Here is a 19026-nt window from a genome sequence, read left to right as displayed (position 1 = left end):
AGGAGAAGTATGAGGGTGGTGAGAAGAGAGAATTACACAGAGCCTCTTACCTGGAAGACAAACTAGCAAAGTCCCCTCCATCCAGCAGCCTGATTTTGCAGAACAGAACACCATTCACAAAGGGAACAGCAGTCAGCTCCTCCAGGGTGAAACTGGTCTGAAATTTAAACTTCTTTTTCTTCATCAGGAAAGCCATGGGCAGGCTCAGTGAGAAAAGTCCAGGAACGCAGAACAACAAAATCAGAGTCAGAAAGGAGCTTCTCAAAATGCACACAGATAAACAGAGGAATAGGCAGCTATTTCAGGAGTGGAAGAAGGAGAGCGTAAATTTCAGTTCAATTGCAATGACCGCCCAGCTTTAAATGCACAATCCTCTTCTCTCTTTGGTGGTCGGATCTGGCTGTGGGATCATTGCCCTGGCAGGCTTCAGGTGAGGAGGAAGAGGACAGAGTAAACCTCTGGAACATCTCCAAGGAGGAAAAGGAGGGGAAAAATTCAAGCTCCAGACCAGCAGGAGCTCCCCTGCCTGCAGTTCTCCTGTTTAGAGGCTGTGGTGCTCTGTGTCCATCAGGCCCCCTTCGGAAACCATCTCTGATAGGAAGTCATCTTGAACTAGTCTGTCTGAAGAAATCCTAGGTCTGCAGACTGCACATTCAAGGCTTCTCGGTTTCAGTCTCCTCCCCTTGTGCGACTACTTTACACAGGTCTCTGCTGTCTGTTGCTACTGCTCCAACAGGTCTCTAATGTCAAGTAGGGAGGGAAACGAGTAAATTAGTCCCAGCCCAGTCCTGGGCTCCTCCTCTGAAACCTGTTTAGGTGGATAAGATTCTGTTCAACCTCACTGCAATCTAAGGAGGAGGAATCCAGTTAGCCCGCTTCAGAGATCCCTTTCCCCCTTTTCTGCCCCTGGGTTGCTCTCTATTTTGGAAGAAGTGTTTAATACTCATCTGTTCTAGAACGATTTTTATCTATAAATCTCAAAGCACTGTACAAAGGAAGGCAAGTCTAACAGCTGATCTGGTGAAAAACCGGGAAGAAATATTGGTGAAATTCGGGGGGGGGGGGGGAGGGGGGGGTAAGTCAGAGCTCTTTGGGAAGTTTCAGTATTTTGACCCTCTCCACACACACACACACACACACACACACCCGAAACTTGCAATTTTTCTTCTCCGTTTTTCCAACTAGCGCGAATAATAAAGCGTCCCGTCCCCCCCCGCGCCGGGTCAGGGGCACCAGAGCGAGTCCTCACGTCAGCCAAGTTCATGCGGCCGGACCCATTTTCACCACGGTGCCCACTTCAACCCACCAAAAGCCCAGGGACTAAACACGGCTGCAAGGGGAGCCGGCTGCAAGCGCCTTGTCTACACGAGGGGGTCGGGCCACGCTGGGGCTGGGCTTCTCTGATACATGCGATGAGCCGAGTCCGGTCTCTGCCCGCCTCCGCCTCCCCGCGCAACCAGCCCAGCCCGGTCCCCGCCGCCCACGGCGGCCTCGTCAGGGGCCACCGCGGCAGGAGCAGCTCGGATCCTGCCGGGGCCCCCGCCCGCCACGGCCCGGTTCGGGCTCCCGGCCCGGTGCTGCTCGGCCGGCCGCGCCTCTGCACAGTGAGCGAAGCGCGCCCGCGTCAGGTGGACGGCGCGGCCACGGGACCCGCCACCGGCCCCGCTCTCACCTTCTGCCCGCGCCCCGCAGAGCCGCCGCCGCCCGCCTGCACCGCAACCCCGGCTAGCGCGCCTACGCCAAGTGCGCCCGCCACGCCAATGGCGTAGAGAGTGGCAGGCCCCCGCGGGCCCGCCAAGCTTCGAGAATACGAAAACCCAGACAACATTCCCCCCCCGCTCTTCCTTCCCACGGGGGCCGGGGAGGAGAGCGGCGCCATCGGATTGGGCCGAGGCAAAAGGACGGACTCCTAGCCCTGGATTCGGATTGGCTGCTACAGCACGGTTAGGGGGAGGAAGGAAAGAGCCTAGGGGCTTAGTGATTGGAGGAGGTAACTGTCAATCTTCTTAAAAACCATCCCCTTTCTTCTTGATTCAGGTGAAAGAGAAAGGGGAGGGGGAAAGAGGAGACAGACAAGAGAGGGGGAGGGGGAGGGGGACGGGGAGGGGGAGAGGGAGAAGAAGAAGAAGAAGAAGAAGAAGAAGAAGGGGTGGGGAGAGAAAAAGAGGAAGAGGGGAAGAAAGGTAGAGGGAAATCTGACTGGCAGGTAAAGGGTAGAAGAGAGGGGGCTGGAATCAGGAGAAGAGGGGGAGAAAAGTTAGATGGGGAATAAAAAGATCTAAAATGGAGAGCAAGTCAGGGAAACTGAGGGGGACAGGACCATGCAGGAAACGGACACGGCAGCACCACCATGCCTTCAGTAATCACCAGGCAGGCTGCCCCCAAAATCGCATCATGGGCTTAGGAAGCACAAGATTTTTAAAGCAATTAGACACTTGCGGGGCTTTGTTTGCGTTTTGGGGTTGGAGACTCGGGGGGTGCATTCGTGTCATGTTTTCTAGCTTTTCTCTGCAGCCACAAAGGCTAGAAAGTTACTTTTATTTCTAAATGAAAGCTGAGAGTCTCACCTAGTCACATGACTTCAGGAGATGGTGCCTAACTCCCACTGATTTCACCTAAATACCTGAGAGGACGTGGACCATCAAATATCACGAGGCTTGTGATAACTTATTGGTGATGACAATAACACTTATACTTAACCCTTCCATAGCACTCTACATCTGCCCGAGCCCTTAATTCACACAGCTCTCTGATCCCATTGACTACTATTGGCCTGGATTCAGGAAGGTCCTTAAGCACATTCCTAACTTCAAGCATGTAAATCATTTATATTACTATTTATTTATCTGTTTGTATTGTGGTAGTGCCTAGGCGGTCCAGTCATGGCCCAAGTCCCAATTGTGCTAGGACCAGTACAAACAGAACAAAAAGATGGTCCCGGTCCCAAAGGGCTTACAATCATCATTGGGACTTATAGACTTGATGTTAGGGATGTGCTTAAGGGCCTTCTAGAATCAGGACTATTACCCACATTGCAGCAATAGAGAAACTGAGGCCTAGAGAAGGGAGGTGACTTGCCCAGTGTCATACAGCAAGTCTGGCAGAGACAGGATGAAAACCCAGGAGTCCTGGCTCCCATTGCCAGTCTCCCATTGCTCCTATTAAACATCTAGAGTCACTGCCTCTAATCACTAATGCTGACAATACCAAGAACTATTAAATTATTTCCCCTCCACTATGAAATATTTTTTCAGTGACAGAAAAAGCACATGGAAACGTACTTGGACCCAGTGATACCTTCAGGTCTGATTAGGGTGAACACTTTGCCATGCTGATTCTTGCTCACACACACAGGGTTAAACTGATTGTCAAATTCAGGGTCAGGAATTAATTGTTTTCCTCCCGGCCTCTTGGCAGGAGCCTATGAGGTGAGCGTGTTGGAGGGGGTTAACTTTTCAGCACAGCCCTGAGCAGGGGGGAACCCTTTTTAAGATTAAGGGGTTGTAGCCCATACCCTGTAAATTGATGTCTTGTGCTTACAAGGGCAACCAGGCGTTGGTGGATATTAACTCTTTCCACCTCCTATTCCTTGATTTAATAGAATGCCATGGTGAAGAGTCAAATCTGCTGGACATTTTAAATCTGCCAAGCTGTGAAAGGTGTGGAGGTCCTTGTAGAATTTTGGAAGTGTTTCAAGGTCACCTCTCCTTTTGCATGCTTTCTGTAAGATCCACTGTCAGAAGTATGGTGTATCCACTTCCATCGCTAGAGAAAGGATTAATCGTCCCTTTAGTAGGCCACTAGGGATATCTATTGTGATTCACTCATCAATAACTCCCCTAAGGACTTATCTCCTTTGTTTATAGCAACAGGGCTGGATGTTAAAATTTACAGAGATTTTAAGCCCTGCTGTTCTCACGCAAATTTACTCTACAGCTTTGTCAGAAACATCTCTTGAAAACCTCAATGTTTGCTTTATAATTAATTGAATAGTGTGCCTGACGTTGAAAATAAATTAACTTGGAAAAATGCCCAGAGAATTGCTGAACAGTCTGAAATATAACAACTGTAGTTGGATTCTCAGGGATATATGTCTCTCTAACAAAGGAAGTGTCATGAAACTGGGATTAAACTCTTGGGACACAGATTCTTTATTATTCTGAAACTCTCCATGTTGGTATTTCTGTATTTTTACTGCACATTTGTGTCTTGATAAATTAGAATCTTCAAAGGGCCAGTAATTAGGGAAGCATGATTTAGGGTGTACTGATGAGTAAAGATGTAATTAACTAGTGAGTTCCATGAAGATATCATAGGGATTATAATGAAAGCATATAGCATCTCCAAGTCCTTAGCTCTTTAGACTCAAGCAGGTGCAAAATCCTGCTCCCCACCTTCCCGGAAGTCAGGAGCAGCATGGCTAGATCACCCCATGCTCAGCTCCACAGACAGCACATTACTTTCAGGGTGCAGGTCAAAATTGCTCACTTTGGATCAAATTTATATGTAGGGTAAACCCATATAAATTAAGGGAGTGATCTCAGAGATTAAGCTGAACCAGATCCTCAGGTCTGTCTATGCTTTGTTCAGCTAAGGACCCAAGAAAGGGTGGGCCAGGGGTAAGGGTGACCTTTCCCTCCTCCCAGGCCTGAGGAAAGCCAGGGTTTGATTTGGTCCAACACGCAAGATAGAGCAACCTCCAGGCTGCCCGAAATTGTGTTTGTTTTTAACCACCCCATAGAGCATACTACGTTTTGGACACGATCCTCTTCCTGAGATACCCCTTATTCAGAGGGGAGGGCTTTGTATAGCTGGCTTTGGTATTTGTACACACCACTCCTTGATTTCATCACACTGAAGGAATCCCCAGCTGCTCAGGCTCTGGCCCATAGTTTTTAAGTCCCTGATTTCCTGGCTCCATCCTTTTTAAAAACCTGAGCTCCTCTTTCTTCCTCAAAAACGATTATATATCAGAGGAATTAGATTGGTTTTGTACAGAACCCTGGTTACACCTAATTCAGTGAACAGTATCTAGCTCTGATCCCTTTTGGAAAATATGATTGCTCTGAAGAATATGCTACATCAGCTTGTTCTGGTCAGACCGGAAGTTTGGAGGTGACCTAATGGACGTGTTCATAATTATGGAGGTGTATAATAGAGTGCACTGGGTAGCAGGATAGAAAAGTGAGGAAATGGAGAGTGAATTCAAGCAGAACAAGTAGCTGTGAAGTTGCCAAGTAACGGCTACCAATGATTACAGGTAGGAAATAATTTTAAGAGACAGAAATATATTTTGGGGGAGGGGGGGAAGAGGGAAAAGGATTGAGGGAGATAGTGAAAAAGCAAGGATAAAGTGAGGTGAGATAAATTTTAAGGGGGCTGGGCTGGGTGAAATGAGATTAGATAGATAGATATGGTCAGTAAAGTGTGCAAAGCATTTGGGGATCCATTTAGTCCTATTACTTAGACTGGGAGTCTCCAATCAGTATATCACCAAGCCTTGTAAAATAGATAGTTTCCTCCTCTGGAAAACACTTTCAGCCAAACACTGAAGACTTGGAAACCAAATTATATACAGTCATTGTTATAATATAAACATAGTAATGGACCTGTTCCAGTACAGCTTATAACTACAGTTATAATAGTTTTAATGAGTTTTCCATGTTATCGTACGAAGAATATAACTGTTACCACTAAATTAATTATGCTGTATAAATGTATTCTTCATACTGCTGCCAAATATTGATTATGCCTACAATGCACCTGCTTTAGGTAGCCATACCAGATACTGTGGGATAGGTACCTGCACTGCTTCTGCAATGCTTGCAGAGAGCTCCGTGTGGGACAGTAGTGACCCCACACTAGGATGGCTAGTGGGAATACACTGCATTGTTGCACCTTGCATCACCAGTGCAAGCTGCAACAGCATAGTGCAGAGGACGCCTCAGTGTCAAGTTGCTGCAGAGAGATGCACCCCATTTATAGAGCTCAGGAGTTGGAGAGCTACTGGGAGTGGTGCAAAGGAAAATGTATGCCAAGCCTCATTAGGTAGGATTATCCTGTGTTACTGAGTTACTTTAAGCTTGTATCTTCTCAGCTTAACTTAATAGCAGACTGTGAACTCCTCTTTGATCTGCTTGTATTTTTGATTAGCTCTGTATGTTAATAGTATTTATGATAATAAAGGGCCATGAATTGATTTCACGCTTACCTTACCAGCCAAGTTCATAAAAGCTACACACTGGGAATGCAGCTAAGCCTGAGTGGTATGCTCCTGGTTTGAAGGGACTTGGGACACTAGTTATGGGTAAAAGGGAGCATAACAATCTGGAATCAGTGGATTCCTTTCTCTGAGCCCATGGACAAACCCAAATCTCCAGCTGCCTGACCTTTCTTATTTACTGGTCTCAATATCTTCCCTTAGTGTCTTTGGTATGTTAAGTAGCTCATAGGAATCGCCCTTTGTTTCTGGGATGCACATCAACAGAAAAGAATGGAGTTAGTTTTCTCCTTCTGACATATTCCAACTTGCATCTGCCGTGCCTGAAGCCTTTGTCTTGTTTATAAAATACAGTCTTATGTTTATAGCACACTGCAATGGTGTGGGGCATTCACACTAGCTGTGGAGTTTTGCATCCATCCTACAGTTCCTGGCACTGCTCCTGGGAGTCTCACACAAGCAGGTGCATGACAACCATGGCACAAAACATCTATTTACACCTATTCACATTTTTATTTGTTCCAGGGGTGCTGCAAATGGTTCTGTCTTGCACAAGGAGCTGTGCATGTGCTGCAAGGGGTAGGAGCTATACCCATCACACTCACCTGCTGATGCTATCATAGCAGTCACCAGATCCCCTCTTCCTCTTCTTCTCTACCTTTCCTCCAGCCACTATCAGATCAACTCTGGGTCTGTATGTCCACTGTCTGTTACGGAGAGCACTGCCACCTTTGGATGGTGCCTGAGAGGGCAAGGAGCTTGTGTTTTTAATTACTGTTATTCTTCTGATGATTTAATATGCGGTTGTATAGTTTTTCTCTCTTCTTTTGTTGATTGTGTACTTGTTTTGCTTTTCTAGTGGTTGTCTTCTCTTTTTTGTGTCCCTTTAGGATGCTGAGAAGGGGTGCCTCATGGCTGAGATTTGTGCTTTACAGCATCAGTTACAAGTACTCTGAAAAGAGCAAGAAATGTATATAAAAATACTCCAGGTGGAGATAGACAATGCTAAACTCCTAACTACTTAAGCCTTGGTCCTGTCTTCACCTTCTTTCTCATTTACCACCTTTCTTTAACTGACCTGCCTCAGACCTGGTCTGCAGTCCCCTGGTATCCCAGCTAACATTAAGCCTTGCCATCTCGCTTATAATACATGGAGTTTAAGAAAATAAAACTTTAGAAGCTAATCACCAGACATTGCTGTGAGGAAGAAGGCAACAGCCTTGTCTATTAAAAGGGAGCTCAGGGAAGAAAGAGATTTACCGGAGAGGGAAAAGCAACCCAGACCTTCCTGTCCTAACCCACATCCTGATCCTGATCCATGTGGGCAGATCCTTATGCCCATATGGAGTCTCACTGATGTTAATGAAGTTCTGCACAGGCACGGGGTCTGCCTGTGTGGATCACCTTTCAGGACTGGGACTCAAGTGGCCATGTGTCTCAGAGGTTATAGGCGAGGGAAACCTTTACTGAACTTGTTTTATTGGCAGCCATAAAGTGCAATTGATCATTTATTTACCAGTCTCCTGCCAGTTATTTTCAAGAGTGTCATGCAAAAATGGAAGGGCCTGAAATACTTAGACTTTCATACCTAGCTCAACACAACAGGCCAAATTCAGCCTTGATCTCACTTCTTGTGCAGTTACATGACAGATGAATTTGGCCAAAATAGGCTTGACAGTAAAGCTATAAAAAATATACTGCAGGGAAAAAAAATTAGACAAAGATTCAAATCATGATAATTTTGAACCTTTCTTATCACTTTGCCAGTTACTAGCTAACAAACCTATAAAGTAACTTACATGCACACCGGATATACAGGAGATACAGACATATCATGTGCTATGCTTATCAAAAACTTTGATTTCCATCCCTTTGCTTGTAAATTCATAACTGATCTGTCTTTATATCTTGTCTGTCCCTTTTATTCTGTAGTAAACTTGTTTACTAGAAATACTGTTCATTAGCAAGCACATCAAAAAAGGGAGTTCCAAATGTTCAAGTTCTTTGTCTGTTTTTGCTGGAAGGGTATGTTGTTTTGCATTCTCAGCCAACCTGTCTTTTGTTTGGACACAGGGCTTTTTTCCCCCCTCTGCTATGCTGCATTTCTTTTCAGCTTGTCAGTCAGCCTCAAAAAGGAGAGAGAGAATTGTGAGAGGAGCAAACAGAATCATAGGAGATAGAAATTGGGGAGACTTTTTAGATCAGTCTGGTATGTCTCCCTGCCAGTGCAACTGTAGGGCTTTCCAGCTGTAGGGTTTAAAACATAATGATTGATTGCTCATGGCTGAACTAAGATCTCAGTGGAATGCCTGGCCATGTTATCAGCTGCAGCAATTTCTCCATTCTGTTATATGGTGCCATCTGCAGGAGAGAATTGAAATGAATTCTGAGTGTACATCACCAGCCACCTTTAAAACTATATATTTGCTCCAGGGGTAAACTGGCACACGTAAAGCAACCTGGCCAATCTGGAATGGCCTCTGATGGACCAGAGACCACTTCAAGGTTTATCTCCTAAACCTCCAACACTTGAAATGTGTGCTATATACCACTGACAAACCAGAATTCCCAGTAGCGTTTACTCTATAGCATTGTTTCCTAGCTTTGGTGATTTACGATACAGAACCTCAAATCACATTTGTAGGATACTCTTTCACATCTGCTGTGTCCTGTTGGAGAAGAACATCCTTGCTTAGTACATTCCTGAATGGCTTTCCTCAGTCCAGGCAGCTTGCTACTGAACTCTCCAGTTCCAACGAAGAGCAGCAGGCTTGGGGCACAGATCAGCATCCTGGATACTTTGCTTCTTATTTTCTGTCCCTATTGGGCACTACTTTTGTGTTCAATCAGTATAACACCCTCTTCTCCCCTAAACCACAATTGGGATACCTTCTTGTGATGTTTCCCTTTACTATCTAGTTTTCAGCTTGAGTGCACTATTTTTTTCTTTATTCCTCATAGGGCTCCACTGAACCAATCAATGATCAATGGTTGCGCTCTAGGCAGGCAGCTTGTACTATATTTAAAATATTGCTGCAGTTTTTTCATGAGTGAGAATTTATGTACACAATTTACATTTGAATACTATTGATTTGTGTTAGCACAATATTTCTCCCTAACTGACATACAAATTGGTGTTTCCAAGTGCCAGGCATTCAACTACCTGTAGTAACTATTTGCAGTAAGATGCATTACAGAAACCACTTCTTGGGCTGCAGTCATTGAAAAAGTTAATGTAAGTCAATTCTAAAGCCTTATAAATGCCAGCACTTTGTCCTTTATTATTCTAGGATGTTACACTGCATCCAGCTCATGGAAGATGAATACAATGTGATTTTCATGAGTCATCGTTGTCTGTCATAAACAGTAATCACTACTGCAAGACAAGATTGCAGAAAGTATTGATATTATTTGAGAAACAGAATGTGATCAAGCAGCTAAATACGATATCATGAAGCATGTGTCCAAGGGGACAGAGTTAAAGTTGCTGAAAGGAATGTGCAACCTTAACTTTGGTTTCAGAGTAGCAGCCGTGTTAGTCTGTATTCACAAAAAGAAAAGGAGTACTTGTGGCACCTTAGAGACTAACAAATTTATTTGAGCATAAGCTTTCATGAGCTACAGCTCACCTCACAAAAGCTTATGCTCAAATAAATTTGTTAGTCTCTAAGGTGCCACAAGTACTCCTTTTCTTTTTGCTTAACTTTGGTATTTCCTGACTTTTGAGTCCTTTTCTGCCTTGTGTCATATTTTTTTCCCTATGGAAAAATACGGATATACTGAGAGCAATTTACCAAAAAAATCATTTTTATTAAAAATTCATATTGGTATTCATATTCACAAGTGACATAAAACCAAACAGATATGATGCAGTGTCTGTTTTAAAAATAAACTGCAACTGAGTCATTGATTTGATTCCACAGGGTTTGAGAGAAACAAGCCAAGAAAATTGTACTGATGTGGTTAGATGGTGAACAAGGTGGTAAAGCCATTGATGGTGCTTTCCTGACTCAGGAGTGGAAGACTGAATGAATGGGTGAAGGATCTTCCATGGGCCAAAGCTTTCAAACAACACTGTTCATTATCCCTTCCTCTTGCTTCCAAGAGACAGTTGAACTACCAATAAAATAAAGGTTATTAAATATAGCAATATCCCATGTACTGGTCTGGTTAAGGGCCCCATCAATATTTCCATCATAGAAAGATATATTCAGGGGTTTATAATTTAATTGTGCAAATTCATTCCATCATGAATTTCAGCTCACTGCTTCTCAGCCCTACAGAGAGTTCAACAGCAAACTTAACTCAGCTTTAAAAAGTTCAATTTTAACACTAATATTTGGCAAGTATTAATCCGTAATTTTGACTCACTGGTTCTGCAAGTGGGGGGGGGGACAAGAGGAAGACATTAACAATGAAATTATTATTTTTTTAAACAAATCAATCATCTTCTACACATGTTGAGGTGAAGCTTTTCATCTGAAATAAAAAAAATTCATTTATGAAGTTGGTGCATATCTATAACAACCACATTCACACTATCAAGTCAACTGCCTAAGTGCTCTTACTTAGTTCCGGGCCCCAAAAGCCAGAACAGCTCAAAAAGGAGGAAGGGTAGTAGGTGTGAAGGATCATTTTTTTCCCAATATAATCTTAAGAAAAAGGTTTGGGGCCAAATCCCATAGTCCTTAGGCAGTCAAAATGCCTGCTGAAGTCAACTGTATATTGACTAAAGACAACAGAATTTGTTTCTAATGCCTTAAAAATACAAAATAAATGACAAACGGTAAACAAAAACCAACCTCCCTCCCACACTGTTGAAATAGCAAGTAGTTGACAAACTCACACAAGCAAAGACTTTTAGATTTATGGCTCTGCTGAAAACTCCATATTTTCCCCACCTTGTTGTGGCAACATACTGTACAGATTTCAAACTATACTGCAGTACCTAGTCCACTGGTTTCATCCGTATGTAAACCTACCCGAATGAAATTCATATTTATTCATTCCCTTAAGTACTACCTTGAGACATTTAATACACGTGTAAAAACACCTCTGCTAGGTTTGGATGAAATTCACCACGGTGCAGAAGGCCAGCATGAGGTCTATGCACCACTATTTTGAGAGCTAAAGTGGGACTTCCGTGGGATTTAGGTTGTCGACAGGCCTTGTGCAGGTCCTCTGTACAGGGCTGACTTTCACCCTTAGAGAGCAGCATCCACAAACCTCCAGCACAGAGATGTGGCTGCACCACCTCAGGTACCATATTATTACTCTACAAATTTCCAGCAAGAGACTGGACTGCATTAGCTCCTCTGTACTATCTGGGCACCTTCAAAGATGAGCCATGCCTGCAAGACACTCCGTGTGTCAGAAGCCAATTAAAGGCTGTATGTCTAGGGAAGAGGTGTCGTTTTTTAAGATAGAAATAAAAATAAATTGTCTTTTTAGAAATCTATATGGAAAAAATATTTTTCTTTAAAAAAAAAAACAAAACCAAATCCAACAACACTAACTTCCAAGTTTAATCACACATCCTGGCTGCCATCCTGGATGTTGAGTCCACAGAAGCAGATAGTGCAGGATCATCACAGAAAAAGATGCTGTCCAGGAACAGCTTTTGACCCCAGAGGACGGGAATTCAACCAATCCACAATGACAAGAGAAGATCTTGTCCCTCCTACCTCTGACCCAGTGTGTCCAACAGCAGCAAATGTAGCTCTTTTGAGAGAAGAGTCCAGTCGGTCCCTATTTCATTGGATGATGCCATCTTGTTGCCCATTCTGGGCCACATGGCTGGGGTCAGCAGTTACCGAAGGATTGGGTGTATTACTTTGTAGGAATCGACGGAAGTCCTTGATCATGGGGCGTAAGATCTGGATGAGGGCACTCAGAGCAGCCTGGGTCCCTTCCATAGCCTGCGCCTGACGCTCTTGTGCGCATGCCTGCACCTCCTGAGAGCGACGGATCATCTGCAGCAGGTCATTTTGCTGTTCCAAGTGCTGGGCGATCTCCTTCACATGTAGGTTGGTCACTCGCTGCTCCTGCAGGAGCTTGGCTGAATTTAGGGCAATTCGGCTCTTCAGCTCCTGGGGTTTCATGGATGCCTCAGCTTGATGTGCCATCATCTCCAAGGGTGCTTCAGCAGTAACAGTTGTGGGAGCCTCTGTCGTGCAGTACTCCACTACTCCATCCTCCAGACTGTGGTAAGTTGTCTCTGCAGGAACTAGGCACAAATAAAAAGAGAAGTCAGAGGCTGCAGCTCTTTGGGTGAATGTCTACAGCAGGGGTTCTCAACCTTTTTCTTTGTGAGGCCCCCCCAACATGCTATAAAAACTCCATGGCCCCACCTGTGTCACAATAACAGGGTAGCAACAGGGCAACTGCCTGGGGCCCCAAGCCACAGGAGCCTCCACAAAGCTACATTGCTCAGGCTTTGGCTTTCTGCCCTGGGCCCCGGTGAGTCTAATGCTGGCCCCACTTGGCAGACCCCCGAAACCTGCTTGTGGCCCCCCAGGGGGCCTTGGATCCCTGGTTGAGAACCACTGGTCTATAGCACACCACTAACAAATATAAGTGCCAGGGGTTTAGTGCAGGGGTGGGCAAACTACGGCTCGCAGGCCATGTCCAGCCATCAGACATTTTAATCTGTCCCTTTAGCTCCTGCTGGGGAGCAGGGTCTGGGGCTTGCCCTGATCCATGCTGCTCCCAGAAGCAAAGGCATGTCCCCACCTCCTACATGTAGGAGCAGCCAAACGGCTCCGCGTGCTGCCCCCACCCCAAGCGCCGCCCCCACAGCTCCAATTGGCTGGGAACCGCGGCCAATGGGAGCTGCAGGGGCGGCGCCTGCGGACGGGGCAGCACGCAAAGCTGCCTGGCCGCGCCTCTGCGTAGGAGCTGGAGGAGGGACATGCTGCGGCTTCCAGGAGCTGCTTGAGGTAAGCACCGCCCAGAGCCTGCACCCCGACCTCCTTCTGCACCCCAACCCTCTGCCCCAGCCGTGATCCCCCCTCGCGCCCTCTGAGCCCCTCGGTCCCAGCCTGGAGCACCCTCCTGCACCCCAAACCCTTCATCCCCAGCCCCACCCCAGAGCCGGAACCCTCACTCCCCCCCTCCCCCCGCACCCTAAACTCCTGCCCCAGCCCAGAGCCTCCTCCCACACCCTGAACTCCTCATTTCTGGCCCCACCCCAGAGCCTGCACCCCCAGCCAGAGCCCTCACCCCCTCCCACACCCCAACCTCAATTTCGTGAGCATTCATGGCCTGCCATACAATTTCCATACCCAGATGTGGCTCTCAGGCCAAAAAGTTTGCCCACCCCTGCTTTAGTGCCTCCCAAAGGAGAAAACAGAGAAGTATGTGCATGTAGAACACTAAAGAAGAAAGCTAGTCCTACAGAAGACTGATCTTTCCTGATCTGGATCTGTCCCCAGGCCTGTATAGTGCAGGGTCAAAAAGCGTAGGGAATACTACAGTATATACCTAGATACACCACTTCTCAACCCCCAATTCAAGAGGAGCTGTCCGAGCAACATTAACAAATGGACACAAAGGACAAGAAAGAGATGAAATGGCATGGGTCAGAATGCCTTTGACTGCTCAAGTATCCATTAGAACATCTCCACAGACCCAGAAATAGGTTTCTAAAGACAGAAGGAATAGAAATGTACTTCCATCTTCCGTAACTCAAAAGGGGATGGGGGATGGAGGAAGCGCTGGGAGTAGCCACAGAAGACAAATCTATTAATCTCAGCCTTTGCACGACAAAATAGGTTTCACTTATTCCTCACAGTGTCAAAACACCTAGGTTCTGCTGTTTCAACTAGCAGATCTCTGAACATCTAAACATCAAAAAAGCTCTGTATAAACTAGCTTAACAAATATATATAGCCAGAGATCTCTGTAGTTTCCTATTTTGCTTCATCCTGACTAAACACCATGACGATCCATTCAATGGGAAGGAAAGCATAAGAAAGATATCTGAGCAGATAACCATGTTCTGTGAGCTTTTATTCTGGTCTAGCAAGCTCAGTTTTCAAGTTCTTCCTTTCTCTACTAAGCCCCCTTAATCCATCTTTGCTCCCTTTTATGATTTGTTACCCCACTCATAAGCCTGAATCAGCTTTAACCACATACAACTATGCATAGCTACTAACCATCCTATGATACAGCCTTACAGTTATCCTCCAGAGGGAGGCTGGGGCAGCCTGTTTGTTGCAAAGGTGCATTGGGATGCCAAGTCCCCAAAAGGCTGTTTGGTTTCCTTGCTCTTAAGACTGACCTTGCTGTCAAACAGGGGTGGCTTTCAGTACCTGCATATCCTGTCCCTCTATAGCACCAGGGCTTATAGGGGTGACATTTTCACTATATTGTAAAAGATGCCATGGTTTCATTTTGCTGCCCTTTTGAGGAATGGGGGCTGCTCCGCATGGGTACCAGGGCCCCTTCTCACTGTTCATGGGAGAATTGCAGGGACCCCTGTATGGCCTTCTGATCCAGCACCTTCATCAGGGGCAGCACTCACTCTGGGTCAGGGTGACAGTGGTGGTGGATGCTGCGATGGGTATCTCAGCACCATCCCCGGCAGTGCAGTCCCCAGTAGGCAGACTGATGATGGTGGCTTCTCCCAGCAGGTTGCAGATGCGCTGTTGCATGGGGGTGAGTATGACAGGGGTGGCTGTGGCACCAGTAGGGTCCTCGCCGTCCTGGCCCTCGCCGGCTCCATCCTGCCCTATACTGCCTCCTTCCATAGCGGCCCGGACCTGTGCCACCTTGCGCCGCACCTCAGTCTTGAGGTCTGACCACTTCTTCTTGACCTCCGGCAGCTCGCGGCGGCAGGTGGCCACGGCGTTGACGCGGCGCAAGATGTCGTGCCAGGCGGCGGCCTTGGTGGCCAGCGGGACCCCCGCGTTGAAGTGGTTGATGAGCAGGTGCTTGCCCCGCTCCAGCTCCTCCACGATGATCTCCACCTCCCGCTCCGAGAAGTTCATCTTACGCTTCTTCGCTGGGGGGGGCAGGGGCGATGCCATTGCCATGGGGTCACGGGGCTGAGGGTGAGATGGGGCTGGGGGGAGCCACTCCTGCGGGGGAGATGGGAGCTCAGAAGGTCTGACAGGGGGTGGGGGGAGGGGGGCAAAGTGCCCTAGAGGGGGTTGGAAGGGCAGGAGGCCTGAGAGGAACTGGGGCTGGGGGCCTGACAGGGAGCTGGGGGCCCAAAAGGGCCCTAGAGGAGCCTGGAAGGGCAGGAGACCTTAGAGGACCGGGGGGGGGGGGACACCAGAGAGGGGTGGAGGAGGGCTACTAGGGGCCCTGAGAGGGACTTGGGGCCTAACGGAGGCAGAGGAGGGGTGGGACCCAGGGGCCCCGAAGACCTAACAGAGTCTGGTGATCTACAGGGCCAGGAAAAATGGGGGGGCCCCAAGGGGCCTCACGGGCCCTGGGGCGCTACCCCCTTCAATAGCGAAAGATACGCAAATTGCGTACCGCGGCCACCCAGCAGGCCCCCGCTAAACGGCCTCCACCCTGCGGCAGTGGCGTAATGGCTTCCAGAATCAGCCCCTTTCCTGCCTCGGCCCATTGGGCCCTCTGCTTGCCTGTCAGACATGGGTCTCACCTCCCGCCGCCAGCGCCATAATTCTATTGGTCAAAGGTGCTGCTTGTCAGGAGTAGGCACCGCCTTCCCTCAGCGCCGTTCCAAGCCGCAGGCTGGCATGCTGCCTGTCAAAAGGTGTTCCCGCCTCCAGGGTCCGCCGCCATAGTTTATTGGGTGCAGTTCCTGCCAGTCATAGTTAAGTACCGTCTGTTCTACCAGACTATTGGATATATCCTCTGTCTGTCAAGCTATAATACGGGCTCTGGCAGTCAGCGCCTCAGCCCATTGGGCCTGTTGTCACCTTACCCCACCTTCCGCCGCGGCTTTACCAATGGGAATCCTCCATCAATTTGAATACCTTCCCAAATCCCAGTTCTGGCGTGGGTGCCTCTGCATTCTGATTGGCTGAGGCGAAGGCGTGCGTGTGACGAAATGCAAACGCCCGTGATTTGATTGGCTCAGACGTGGCGGTGCGTGGTGCGTCCGCAGTGCCGTCCTCGCGCCCCCTGCGACTATGCCTTTCCGAATGGCTACAAAAGGGTCACGTGGGCCCTTCGCCTGGCGGCGCGAACCGGAAGCACGTTGTCACTTCCCTTCTGTGGGGGCGGGGGAGTTCCGCCATTTGCCGGCGTTTCGCGAGCCGCGGGAGGATGCCGGGTCCGCGGCGCTCTCTGGCGGTGAGCGGCGTGTTGTGCCCGTGCGGCTCCCCTCGGGCAGGAGCCGCGACCCCCGCCTCCGAGGCGGGCGGCCGGTCCCTGTGCGGGGGGCCCGAGCACCGGCGTCTTCACACGCTCTTCCAGAAGCTCGACGTGAACCGGGACGGCGCGCTCTGTGTGCACGACCTGGCGGTGGGGCTGGGGCAGCTGGGGCTGCACCGCACCGAGCGGGATCTGTGGGTGAGTGTGGGGGGCGGGCTGGGCTCGGGAGCTGCGGGGCCCGGGAGGGGAACGCACCAATGTTGGGCTGGGGGAGGGGCCGCCCCGGGGGAATGAAGGGCGGGGGGAGGGGCGGCGGTGGGCGGGGCGGAGGACGACGTACCACATGGTGACGGAGTGAGGAAGTGTGGGGGAGGGAGCCTGCCCCATGGTGAGTGGCTAGGGAAGGGCAGGGGGATTGCCTCACGCTGAGGGGGGCGGTCTAGGGAGTGACGGGGAAGGAGGGAGTGATGATTGCCTCACGCTGAGGGGGGAGGTCTGTTGAGGGTATGCGCTCAGGTGAGTGACCGAGGAAAAGGGATGATTGCATCATGCTGGCGGGCGGGGGGTGGGGTGTGTGGGGGGGAGCGTGCCCCTGGGTGACTGGGGAAGGGGGGGATTGCATCATGTGGAGACGGTGCATGCCTTGGGTTGAGTGATGTGTGGGGGGGATTGCATCATGCTAAAGGGGGAGGTTTGGGGGGACGTGCCCCCAAGTGCGTGACTGGGGAAGGGGGTGTGTGCATTGCATCACACGGGGGGGGGGAGCTCTGGGTGTGTAAATGGAGGAAATAGACTGCGAAGGGGTTGGCACCACACTGAACGGGAGCTCTGGGTGGGTGGCCTGCACCGAGAGGGCAGTACCACACCTAAAGAACGCAAGGTCTTTGCGGGAGAAGTTGCATTCTGAGGCAGAGCCTAGGCTAGTTTGGGGACTGCAGAGGGAGACAGTTGGGGTCTAACTGAAAACAGTCCATGTGTGTATTTGGGGGGGGACTATAGGGACTGATGGATGCAGGGCCTAGAGACGAGTAGGGTTTGGGGTTGTGTGGGAGGCCCTCTGGCACATAAGATAGTGTGGGGTGCATACAGACGGTGGTGGTAATGCTCTTTTCACGCTCAAACCCTTTTGTTTCTAAGGGGACCCTTTCTCCATGGAGAGTACATCCTGGTCTGACTCTTGAGATTTTACATCCTTAGACAAATGGGGAAGTGTCTGGCTGTAATCCTGACAGAAAGTATTTTTCTAAAATAACTGGCTTACCTGTGTATCTACCCTGCAGCTGCCATTCAATGTCTGCCTACCCCATGCTGATGTGGGGGCACAGCTGTGGCATCTGGTGGATGTTCTAGATACGCTGTTACTTGGGAGCAGTGCATGCTGATCCTGTTGTGGAGGTTGCTCCTCCATAAATGTGCCTCTCCAAGCAGCTTTGGTTTTGGGGAGTGGAACCTCCCTGCAAGATTAGTCTTGGGAGAGAAGCCCCACAGTTGCATGGCAACACTTAAGCAATATTATCCAATTGTGCTCCTGCCTCTTAGGGATGGCTTCTAGGGAATGCAGGATTGTGTATATGTGAGGAGACACACCTGCACTGCTTTGCTAAGGAAGTTTTCTTGTTTCCTAAAGGCAGCCCCATTCACTCTTGACACTGAAACTGCAGGAATCTATTTGTCTTACTGTCTGTGAATCTGAATATTTGTAAACTGAACAGAAATTAAGGTTGAAAACATCACTTCAGAAAAAATATATTTTTTTTCTCAACATAAGTATTCAGAAATTCAATCAAGGAGGATCCACTTAGGAAACAATAATAAAGGCATTGGAAAGTATGGCTAGACTTAGATCAGGTCATCTGAACAGCCTTAATTCTGTTCCCTTGTTGACGTTAGCCTACCTGATGTAATCTCTATACTTAGTTTGTAAAATTTTTACATTAGTTTCCAAAGCACTAAATCAGTTTTTGTAATAACTTTAAGGAGTTTGCAGCTTATGGCGGAGGGTATATTACATTCAGCAGAGCTGGTGTGTTTGTATAGCTAATATGTGGCATATATCAGATACATATTGCAGCACGTTGACTATTACATGAGTCTCTGATACTGTGATATTTCGCTGTCATGCCACCATCTGTTGTTCATGTAAAACCCATAACTGAGGATACTAGGCTTACAAGGTCTGGTCCTGTAGGTACTATAGCTGTATCTGATTGTTGTTGGAAGCATTTACCTTTGTGGATCAGTGTAGAGCCCTTGTACTTATTAGTGCTTTTTAGTTTTAAGTGTCCTGCACTGTGTGTGTGTCCAAGTCCCTAAAGAACCCAGACTTCTTGAATTAGTAGTCTATAAATATGATCGGGCAGTGTATAATCTCTGAAAGAGTGAAAGAAATAGTCTAGTAAAATGTATTTAACTTTTGGAGTCTCTTATAAAATGAATACTTGTGTTCTTAAAGTCCTCATGATCCTCAAACTCTTGCTGCGCTCAGGGTAACGTTATGGAGATTGTTTGGGTGACTT

General features: G+C 48.1%; 3 protein-coding genes across 12 annotated transcripts in view; 1 reads left to right on the top strand and 2 right to left on the bottom strand.

Moving 5' to 3' along the window:
* Positions 1–1927, bottom strand: part of FAM102A (family with sequence similarity 102 member A) — a 49048-nt gene extending 47121 nt beyond the window's left edge. The window contains exons 1-2 of one of the 6 annotated variants that reach the window (XM_037879565.2): positions 1673–1927; positions 51–808 (exon numbers count right to left, since the gene is read on the bottom strand). In XM_037879565.2, the coding sequence (XP_037735493.1) occupies positions 51–196 (146 nt within the window). In that variant the 5' untranslated portion in view covers positions 197–808; positions 1673–1927. Of the gene's footprint in view, positions 1–50 lie in introns of all 6 variants that reach the window. The other 5 variants (XM_037879564.2, XM_043530119.1, XM_043530118.1 and 2 more) reach the window with 5 other exon arrangements.
* Positions 1928–10009: 8082 nt separating this feature from the next.
* Positions 10010–16088, bottom strand: NAIF1 (nuclear apoptosis inducing factor 1). 3 transcript variants are annotated; one of them, XR_005222533.2, is made up of 3 exons: positions 14745–16088; positions 11905–12446; positions 10010–10699 (listed from the first exon to the last, which is right to left on the bottom strand). XR_005222533.2 is itself a non-coding variant. In XM_043530311.1 (3 exons), the coding sequence occupies exons 2-3, from the start codon at positions 15253–15255 to the stop codon at positions 11974–11976; spliced, it is 984 nt and encodes a 327-aa protein (XP_043386246.1). In that variant the 5' UTR covers positions 15256–15300; positions 15704–15792; the 3' UTR covers positions 10010–11973. The 3 variants fall into 3 exon arrangements, 1 of the variants encoding a protein (XP_043386246.1); XR_005222532.2 differs by having other exon boundaries at positions 11737–12446; positions 14745–15796; XM_043530311.1 differs by having other exon boundaries at positions 10010–12446; positions 14745–15300; positions 15704–15792.
* A 282-nt stretch (positions 16089–16370) lies between these two features.
* Positions 16371–19026, top strand: part of SLC25A25 (solute carrier family 25 member 25) — a 35078-nt gene continuing 32422 nt past the window's right edge. Inside the window, exon 1 of one of the 3 annotated variants that reach the window (XM_043530310.1) lies at positions 16371–16489. In XM_043530310.1, the coding sequence (XP_043386245.1) occupies positions 16463–16489 (27 nt within the window). In that variant the 5' untranslated portion in view covers positions 16371–16462. Of the gene's footprint in view, positions 16709–19026 lie in introns of all 3 variants that reach the window. The other 2 variants (XM_037879627.2, XM_037879625.2) reach the window with 2 other exon arrangements.

The sequence above is a fragment of the Chelonia mydas genome, chromosome 16 (genome assembly GCF_015237465.2).
Source record: "Chelonia mydas isolate rCheMyd1 chromosome 16, rCheMyd1.pri.v2, whole genome shotgun sequence".
NCBI classification, from domain to species: domain Eukaryota; kingdom Metazoa; phylum Chordata; order Testudines; family Cheloniidae; genus Chelonia; species Chelonia mydas.
The sequence above is the reverse complement of the archived record's forward strand: the minus strand, read 5'-3'. Positions and strand labels throughout refer to the sequence as shown.

Excerpts from the sequence above, each read along its gene's own strand:
- NAIF1 (XM_043530311.1), bottom strand. The coding sequence starts at position 15,255 with ATGGCAATGGCATCGCCCCTGCCCCCCCCAGCGAAGAAGCGTAAGATG. Across the intron at positions 12,447-14,744 it reads CACTGTCACCCTGACCCAGA|TTCCTGCAGAGACAACTTAC; the intron begins GTGAGTGCTGCC and ends ATTTGTGCCTAG.